Source organism: Watersipora subatra, chromosome 7 (genome assembly GCF_963576615.1).
Source record: "Watersipora subatra chromosome 7, tzWatSuba1.1, whole genome shotgun sequence".
Classification (NCBI taxonomy): domain Eukaryota; kingdom Metazoa; phylum Bryozoa; class Gymnolaemata; order Cheilostomatida; family Watersiporidae; genus Watersipora; species Watersipora subatra.
In genome coordinates, this window is record NC_088714.1 from 62,403,464 (window position 1) to 62,413,933 (window position 10,470).

A 10,470-nucleotide genomic window follows, 5' to 3' on the forward strand; every position below is an offset into this window, starting at 1 on the left:
AACAACAAACTAGCTTTCCAGTGTTCTAGTAAAGTATAAAATAAAGCTCAGTCACATTTTAGTTGCGTATAATATTTTATTTCGTAAGAAAACAGTCTGGGCAATAGCAGCAGTTTTTTCATTGATTTGTTTAGCTAACAATAAAACTGAAAACAAAACAGTTATGAGATCTTTTTTAGAAATAGACTAATTTTAAACCATTTGCACAAAAACAAAAAATTATTAAAATTAAATCTTGTTGCATTATATTAAATTGAAATAAATAAAAAAAGGCAAAAATATCTGTTGTTTAGCAAGCATTCAGAATGTTAGTTTGCTTTTAAGCATGACCAGATCAGAAATGCACACAAACTACTTTGAGATGAACAGATATTAATAATAACCTTAAAGCAGCAGTAACTGAAATATATACACATGTTTATGGATTACGCTTTTTTTGACAAAAACTCATATATATTGCAAAAACATGAAGAGAGGAAAAAACTGAAAAATTCAATTGTTAAGTCTTACTTTCCTCACAAAATGACAGGCTTTTTTTCGGCTTATAATGAGTTTAAATAAAAATAAACTATTTGTTTTCTATTCTGTGCATAAAAGTTCTTGCTGATTTATATTAACAAATTAATTTATTTAAGCAGCAGTTGCGAAGCCAAGAATAGCCATAGCTCAGCAGTAAGGAGGCTGGCTTATGATCAATAGGGCAGTGGCTCAATCCACAAAGAACCGTTTTGGTGTTAGGAAAGGCATCCAACCACAATTGCGACTGTACCACGTTGGGTTGTTGGCGATCAAATTGGCTATCCAGTCTGGGCTCCAGCCTGGATGAAGAGGGTGGCTAGCAACCCTGCCCTGCAAGACTAAAAACTAAACTGAAAAAGGGCAGAGAAGCTTTTCTGCGAGCCAAGAGCCAGCTAGCTCAAAATGTTTTCTCAATAAAAACACCCAACGGCTGCCAAGAACAGCCAATCTCATTGGAAGTTGGAGAGAACTATGATTTCCTAAAATGATGTCTCCTATGATCTCCTATGTCCTCACAGAACATGGTACTTAGAGAGATAGAAGAAATTCAAATCTATTTGTCGGTTATTGTCAGTTACTACCAGAACTCTGAATAACCATATTTATTGAATCAAAGGAGATCGTTCTGTAAGCTGCTCATCGACTGTTGCTCTCTGTGGTGGAATAAGCCCTTTTCCTTTCTTTCTGTAAATATATCTTGGCTTCGCAAGAAACCTTCTCACTCTCTTCCAGACATGTTTCATCTTAGTCTTTGAGTCAGCCTACAAAGGGAATGTAGTCTACCTTACTACTTCGAGCACAGTTTTCCATATTTCATTGTCCTTTTCGTTAATTAAAGTTAGTTCTGGCTGCTAAATGCGGTAAACTTATACTTCTTCCAAGACTTAAACTTAAGGTCTACCTAGAAAAAAAAGTTTCATATAAAAACTTGAGCAATCAACAAAAATGAATATCTAAGAACTGTCGTTGTGCTTTTAGAACTACAGTCATATTTTGACATATGAGCTTAATGCTTTCTTGGACTGAGCCTTTATGTCAATTCGCTCCTACATGTACATGTACATGTATGTCAATTCAATATTTTTTACATAAACTAATTACACATTAATCTGCTTCCATACTATGAAAAAACCATCTAAAAATAAGACATCACTATTGAAACATGTGTTTTATTTTTTTAAATCAGCACCTGCGGTCAGAAATTTACGCAATTACCAATTTAGTGGTTAGGATTTGCAATAGAATGTAATATTATCATGTACCGGTACAGTATAGAGCTCTTATCCTTGAGACAGATAAGGTGTCTAACTGCGCTGTGTGACTTGACAGCAGCGCGCTTGGTATGCAAGACTTTTCGTGACACTGAATAACTTAACATAAACTTTGAGTCTACCTTGAATGAACTTAGCTCTCTAAGCACATACTTACTGCTAAGTTTTCATTTTTTACTTTATCACATTACATTATTACAGTGTCTAATAAAAATAAGATTGGTCATTGCTTGTAAATTCGTAGTTGGTAGTAATTCAGGATGTCTTTGCAAAGATATCCTGCAGACAAATGACACTAGTTGGTAAACAAAATGATGAAGTTTTATAAGGTATGAATTAAGATCATGCGCTTTTAAAAATAAGCCAAATATGCGTAATTTTGCAACAAGATAATCTATTAAGTCATGAGGGATGTACAGATGACACAAACAAAAACAAATTAGGTAGCTTTGATGCTGTTTTTGAAAGTACAAATTTTATCATCAGTTGTGTCCTTGAATCTCTTACTAATGAATGTAAAATATTGGCTAAGGCAGTCACCCATTTAAAAAAAATCTAACAAAAACCTTCAATAACAAAAATTCTATAGCTTGATTTTACATAGCTCAATGTATAAAAAAATACAATGAAAAGTTGCCATTTTACCTGGTGGTTGACATTGATGAAACCTAAGGATATTTTTGAAAATTTGCTTTGCGTTGAATCTACAAAAACTCTTTATTGGAAGTTTATAGTTGGGACTGAATTAACCAAAAAGCAGGTTTAGTGTCCAATAGCTAAGTAGGCATGGCTCTTGTGATGACAACCGTTAAATAATTGATATCTGAAAATTAAAGAGACATTTTACATTCGAACTCTGAGACAGAGATATGGTTGAATCCTATAACCTGTAAATACAAGTGCTTGAGAATCAGCCAGCAGTTTATGACTAGGCTGAGTTCAATTGATTAAAAAACATCAGATACCAGTGTTCCCCACAAGTACTAATACATTACAAGTAATTTTATTCAGGTAGCCTGACTTTTGTTAACTGGTTTTGCATCACTGTAAATTCTAACCAGCTAGCTTAACATAAAGCCTCTCTCCATGGCAAAATTGAATTGACAAAAGTTCGATCCAAAAGATAAAAGTATTAGTATAGGTCTTCATTATGCAAGCAAAAGTAGACACACATTTTATTTATGTAATTAGATCAACAGGTTTTAAAAGATTGATACAGTCGAGAAAATAATGCTCATCGAAAGAGATCTGTCCTGAAAAATTGACTAAACTCTTACAAAAAGTAACCATATTGGTACAAAGCCGCTAGTTGGGGTGTGCCGTTTTACTGAGACATGTGACTAAATTCTATATTGTAGATAAAAATTTTGAAAAATTGTGTTGACGGCTACAAATATTACTTTTGATATTTGAAATGAAAAACCGAGAATTGCATTAAAGCATATTGATAATGCTAGATCATTCTTTTGTAAGATTGATTTGATGTGAGTCAACGCAGAGACTAATGAAATACAGCTGGACTATTGCCCACAGTTTCTTAACACTAGCTAAAAACAGATGCATATCCTTATTTATAATATTTAATATAATAAAATACATGTCCATCCTTAATAAGAGAATTCAATCCTACTGAGCTACATGTAGATTAAAATAAATAGTTTTACACTTTCTAGCGACTCGTAAACTTTAGCTAAATTTTTTTACAAATAATAATTACTATAATAATACGAGACATGTTTATCCGCCTGTCCGAAGCCATGTTGAAAGAGTTAGAAAAAAGATTGCACCACCAAGGAATTGAACCCAGATATTTGGATTACTAGTCAACCATGCTACCATCTACATTACTCCACATTTTTATATCTAAGAATAGCTGTGCACATAGTTATTACACATGAGGATCTCTCATATCGCACGGGACTGCCAGCTTACTAGTATTAATAACTAAATATCAACTTTTTAGAAGATTGAATTGATTTATGTCAAGGACAGCGCCTTAATGAAATATAGCTAGACTATTTCCTACAACTCTTAAGCAAAATTAGCTAAGGCAAGATGCACATACTTAACTACTGACTAATGGCTGGCAAGAGAACATATTAGCACTCCCAAGGTTGACAAGTAAAAAAGTACTTACAACATGAATGACATTTTGAGTCAGCATTGATGTCACGGGTGCCTTAAGGACTTCCTCATTAAGTTCCTCAAGAAGAATAATAAGCATGCGGTTGGGCTGGTAGCAATGCTCTCCCTCTACTAGCTCATAGCCTGTCAAAAAAGAATTAGAGGTTGACACATTAACTTTTGTAATGTTAAGGTGACAATAAAGTCAATCGGTATAATGGTAAAAGTTGTCGACACTAGAATAGATACCATGTTCATAGACTTTTGTTTATATTTTGCTAATAACGCTGCATCAACTCGCCGCATGAGTTGAATTTTTAGTTATGTTCAACAAAGTTTATGTTTAAAACAGTGTTGTAGTCTTGTAATATTAAAAAGCTAGCAAACCTTTTTGAACTTCAAGTTCTCTAACCTCTAACATAATTCTATTGCTCAAGCTATATCAGAAGGCCGACTTTTGCTAAGACCTTACCTACAAGTAGATTCGCTTCAGTCAAACAGCTCGGGTTGGCAAGATACGAGTTGCTGAGTAGAACTATTATCTTTCTGCTTGCTTCTATCGCTCTACACTGCTCTGTGTGCTTTAGTGATCCAGCTGCTGAATCTCTGTCAACAATGTACAGCTTCAACTTCTGTAAATAGAATATCAGTAGGAACATTGTTAGCTACTGTGTGACCTTGAGCTTCTGGAAGTAGAATATTATAATGAATTTGTTCAGCTCAATAAATTTTACAAAAATGATGGTTTTTCACACTCTTACTTTTTTGGACACACATATATAGATTGATACGTTCATTCAACTCAAGAGAAAAAGTTGAACTTTTAAAATAATTCTTACTTATCTTTGCAACCACAATCTATAAAGACGGAACTATAAAATTTGTTTCTGAAACAACTAATTCATTAACATATTTTAATTTTTTCTATGTTGTTAACCAGTTGGGCATTAGAGTAACTAAAAACCTCACTTACTTTAATGATACCTTGTTAAATTATACCTTGCTAATCATGGTAATGGAATAAATCAAGTTTTAAGCAACTGAACACATCTTCCTTTAGGCAACATTCAACTTAAAACACATATAACACACAACTTATGACACATATAACACAAAACTTATAACGCATATAACAGGCAACTTATAACAGTGGACTGGTAATTATTGACAGATCTATCGCCTCAGCACAAATTATCAACTACATGTATAATCTTAGAGCTTGTTTATAGTAACAACATAGTTTTAATGGTTCAGCTGTTTAGACTAAGAAGAATGGTGACTAACTCATTTGGGCAAAAACCCACTCCACTGAAATGACCAGCTCATCATTTTGAACCCTCTATGTATAATTTCTATCAACAATGTCTGAACCTTACAACTATTGATAACTATTGATTACCATTTCTCGCAAGCAATCAATGATAGAGTAAACAAATGGCTTCTACGTTAGATTTTTAAAAATAATAAACATTTGCTGTTGGTACTAATTGAACTGTACACAATTTACTGTCTCTAAAACTATGCTTTAGTGAAAGATCAGTGCAAGGTTTTAGAGACCTATTAGTTAGGTTAACATTTTTTTGGCAGCATTTTTTACTTACTCCAATCGCTTCAAGCATTCAGAAGAGTGGGACCTTTTTGGCAATGCCAATAGTTATTTGAGTAAAGGTGTTTTTGCCTATTTTAAGTTTTTTCCTTGAAAACCGCAAAAGCGAAGAGTTTCTAAAATAGGATCAATTGACATCACCCATGTGCTGTCAGAATAACTGCTGACATCGTAATAATACTACTTACATAGCCTGAATCCTATAGAATCCTATGTGACTTACCTGAATGCCTTCTGCTGAAACTGTTTCAATCGAAGGAATAAACTTTTTCGTAACCCAGCTGATGTCAGAGTCACTTCCAGAGTTGTAGGAGACAAATGCATCATACTCACATTTTTGTTCAAACTCTAACTCTTCAAGTCGATCTTTAACAGCTCTTGCTACAACTTGCGGATGTCGAAAGTACCAGCGATATCTGTAGCAAGGTATTCCTATAGCTAGGCTTGAAATCACGCATCCCAAAACTATGCTGATAATTATCAATGGCTCCTTGACGTGGCAAAGGAAAGGGTTTGGTTTAAAGCTAATCACTTGAGCTGTTACATCAGGGTTCTCAGGTGTACTGCAGACTAGGTTCTTAACCTGAATGATGATAGCCGATCTGTTGCGAACCCAATCAGATAAAACTTTATCACACGAGCATGTAAGAGGGTTTCCAAGGAGACCAAAAACTTTAAGCTTTGTCATATTGGCGTCAAACACCTTCAAAAGTTCTGGAGGTAGAATTTTTATCTGATTTGCTTGGAGATAAAAGTTTACCAAATTGGAAAGTCCATAATTTACTATCGATGCATTAATGACAGGTATTATATTATCGCTAAGGTCTAAGTTGCTTAACAGGGGAGTCAAAGCAAAAACCTTGTCATCTAAAACTGTTATTTCATTGTTTGCAAGAATCAATGTACGCAGCTGACTGAGGTTTTTAAAAAGTTCACAGGAAACACGCTTTATTTTATTGCCAGATAAATCAAGCTGTGAAAGCTGAAGCATCTGCCCAATAGCTTGGAAGTTGCTCTGCTGCTTTTGACCAATTTGGTTGTTTGCGAGGTACAGCTGTGTAAGGGTCTGGCAAAAATATAGTCCAGATAAATCATCCAGCTGATTGTTTTCTGCTTTAATATGCTTGAGGAAGGGCATAATTTTGCATAACATCCTGCCTTCTGCAGCTGAGAACTTTTTCAGTTTGTTGCTGTTGAGTGTAACTGTAGTAAGGTGGCTGGTTTGATTGCTAACGGATCCAAAATTAGGAATGCTACGAAGGAAATTCTCATCTAAGTACAAATTTTGAAGCTTTGGAAATGTGTGAATCAAACGTGAAGCATAGTATATTTCAGTGTTGATGCCAACATTATTCATAACCAGGGATGACAGTTTTGAAGTTTTGTTTCCTGTATATAGTTCTAGTATTCGGGGTCCTAGTAGGTTTCCAGTGAGTCCAAGCCCAGAAAGGTGCAACGCTTCATTAAACGCACCACTGGCTATAAGAGATAATCCACACCAATGGAGGTAAACGGTCGTAAGTCGAGGGAATCCAGTAAATATTGATGGTTGTAGAGTGTTTCCAAAAAGCTTGTCACCATACCGGCAGTCAAATAAAGACAGCCGTGTAAGGTTCTTTAATCCAGTCAACACCTTATCAGTGAAGATGCAAGATTCATTAACATAACGATTTGTTGCCCAGTTTCTAAAAGTTAAATTGCTCAATTTTGCTGGCATATGGGAGAACAATGTTTCTGCCAATGCAGGACACTCCTTAAATGGTGAAATATTGTTAATAGCCAAGTTTCTTAGGTTGCTAAATGACTTCAGGAGGCGTTGATCTCCAAAAAATACCAAAGATTCACTTAAGTCTAGTACTTCGATATGATGAATAGGTTTAAAGTGATCCCTCGTGATATTGCGACAAGCGCCTATACCGCAAGACTGGCCATAACCTGAGAGGCGCACTTCTTTGAGCTTTGTCAAATTAACAAACTCTGGTGCAATGGTTGCACTTTTGCAACTATCTAGAGGATTGAATGACATATCGAAACGCTCAATGTTTTCGATCTGTGCAAAAATGTTTGCAGGAAATGATGTGAAGTTATTTTTAGGAAGGTTTAGATGAACTAATCTTTTGCTTTCATGAAACAATTGGCTTGGCAAGTTGATGAGGGTGCCTTCAGATATTGTGAGCCATTTTAAATTCCACAAATTTGCGAATGTGTTTTTAGCAATTGATGCAATATTTCCATTAATTTGAATGTTCTTTAGATCTCGAAGATATTCAAACATATCAGGTGTTAGTTCCACACCTGGTCCAGTGTAGGTTAGAAATAGAAAGCGCATTTTGGGATCAAGTTTTTTAGGTACAACGCTCGTCGGATTTGATGTTGTGCAGATAGCAGTATCATCACATTTTAAGCATTCGTTAACACGACAAAGTCCTGTAAGACACAGCCTCTTATTTGTTTCACAGAGCTTTTGACCAGAAGTTGCATCAGCACTCTCTCTCAAAAAAGTAATCAAATAGATATAGATGAAAATCTTCATTGTTCGGCGCAGGCAGAGTCTAAAACAGGAGACAAAACACATATAATGTGAAAGTTGGAAAAATGGTAAACTGCTAAACACGCAAGTAAAAGCTGTGTTTTTTTGTAGTGAAGCTAGCTGTAATGCGGACTTCTGCATACAGACTCTTCATGACATGATGAGGCTGTTGTGGTGAGTTAGTTCAATAATTCGTCTATTGTCATAAATTTGTGAAACTGTTCTCATCTTCTCAAACTTGTTTTTTTCTTCAGAGTCAACACCAAGATAACATAGGGGCAATCACAAAAAACATTTATCCATCTCAGCAAAATTATAAAGGAATCAATTTCAAATTTTCTCAAAATTTTCTGAGTTGGTCTGTTGTAAGTATAACCTTCTACCATTCGTTAAATGAATAGTTTTAGAAGAAAGGTTTTTCTTGCTCCTTGGTATTTGCAAAAATATCTTGCATTGGCTGGGTGTACCTAACTATTTGCAATTCAAGCCACCACTTACGTGTAAACAAGAATTTACCCTATATACAACAGATTTCAACGCGACACTGGCTACACAGTGATTGCTCTAGGGAAAAGATATGACCTCATCAGTAAGTCATATACTAAAACTTTTGGCAGTCATGTAACATGATATAGCATCAGGACAATCAAGAGCCTATTACATTTTTCAAATATTCAATACTAACAAAAATCATGTGCTAAAATTTTGTGGCCTTTGTAATAAATGGCCTTTGAATAATAACTGCTAAGATGTCTTCTGTCAATCACGGCTCTTTAATTCTGTCTAATCACATACAAAGTGTATGTGTTTGAAATCTAAAAGTCAGATGATACGCAATCTTAAACCACTCATAAAGTCAGGTGAAGCTTTTCTATAGTAGTTTAGAGAGTTTTAAATTTAATTACGTTATCAGATGCAAAAATTGCTGATTTCACTAAACTGTTTTTTTGTGACAAATGGCAGACTAGCCAATTCATATTAAAGACTAAAACTTTAAAAAACTAATTATCTGATAGTGCAAGTGCTCGCAAACTGCATCTAGAAAAACAATTTTTTACATTTGATAAAATATGCTTTGTTTATGTTTATATGTAGATAATACATTCTAGAGCCTTTATAAACATAAATAAAAACTCTTTTTTCAGAATTTGCTGAAAATTCAGCAAACTCTACTTTGACGATTATAAAGTTAAAAAAATCTTAATTATTATCTTTTGCCTCTTTTAAACCAGAAAAGACGGAAAATTAACTTAAACTTGGGTTTTCAAAGTTTATCTTTGGACTTAAGGACAGTTGTAAGTTGTAAGTAGGTGCAAAAACTGATTCTTTTGTTTCACTTATAAGAAATGACACAAACATCATTCTAACTTGCTTGGCTTTGATAAGTGCTGTTAATTGTGTAGCAATGTATGGCTGCAGGTGCCATTTTAAGCAACAGCTTACTGAATGTCAAAATTGCTTCAATATCTAATTTACTTGCTTTAGTAAACTGCTTTAAAATTGCATTAGTTTAATAATCTCAGCATCATTAAATTAGATCTTAAATTGGTGAAATTTTTTATGTATTTTATAGTCTTCGTAATAAATATTAAATGTGGTGGGTTACATATTACATATTTTGTAGCTTTTGCTTCAGTTTTTTTACAAAATTCATGTCTTGTTGGGTTTGAGTTAAGCGTGTTTAAACATATCCTGTTCTTATTTGAACTTTCTGACAGCGCTGGTCTGGCTGGATGCTGTTCTCAAAATAAGATAACATGCTCTATATATTGTAAACAATTTTAACCACTAATATAAATTGTTTTTTGAAATTTCATAAGTTTTTGCAACCACTCTAAAAAATGAACGATGTTTGTTGTTAAAATAGACAAAATCACCAAACTGCCACAGGAAGAAAAGAGATTTGTGATTACTAGATAAAATCAAGATTAATCACAAAAAACTTCATATTTTGTGATAAAGTTCAGTGGCCTGTCATAAAGAACCATATTCTGCTTGGTCAATCCCTTCACTCGAATCAACACAACAAAGCTCGTACCACTTGTCAGAATGACTCAGTCTCATAAGATACTGCCAATTTACAGTGATAACTGCTAGCTCAAGCATTAAGTCATAATAAATCACTGATAAAAGCGTCAAAAACAACTTTAGAGTGCTTTAGAAACTTTGTCCAGCACATAGAAATGACTGCCATTAAAAAGTAGCACATTCGGAAAGTTTTAGAGCCAGTTCTTTTATTAGATGTATTATTAGCTGGAGACAGTATTAAACTTTAAAGCTACTGTATGTAGTTCGTTGCTAAATTAGTTGACAGCACGTTTAACATCTGCGTCGACGAACTTTACAGAAGTACTAACGCATAAATATTCGTTACCATCAATACTTTTAGTATTTAAAATCTTTACATATTAGATAAATAT

At 34.1% G+C, this 10,470-nt stretch overlaps 1 protein-coding gene across 1 annotated transcript; it reads right to left on the reverse strand.

Moving 5' to 3' along the window:
* Positions 1 to 1,121: 1,121 nt before the first annotated feature.
* LOC137400967 (toll-like receptor 13) lies at positions 1,122 to 7,546 on the reverse strand. Its single transcript, XM_068087305.1, has 4 exons — positions 5,744 to 7,546; positions 4,387 to 4,546; positions 3,928 to 4,058; positions 1,122 to 1,280 (listed from the first exon to the last, which is right to left on the reverse strand). The coding sequence occupies exons 1-4, from the start codon at positions 7,544 to 7,546 to the stop codon at positions 1,122 to 1,124; spliced, it is 2,253 nt and encodes a 750-aa protein (XP_067943406.1).
* Positions 7,547 to 10,470: the final 2,924 nt, after the last annotated feature.

Bases quoted from the DNA above. Each gene is read 5' to 3' on its own strand.
- LOC137400967 (XM_068087305.1), bottom strand. From the start codon at position 7,546: ATGTCATTCAATCCTCTAGATAGTTGCAAAAGTGCAACCATTGCACCA. The intron at 4,059-4,386 runs GTAAGGTCTTAG...CTTTTTTGACAG, and splicing joins TGAAGCGAATCTACTTGTAG to GCTATGAGCTAGTAGAGGGA. The intron at 1,281-3,927 runs GTAAGTACTTTT...TTCCCTTTGTAG, and splicing joins CTCAAAATGTCATTCATGTT to GCTGACTCAAAGACTAAGAT.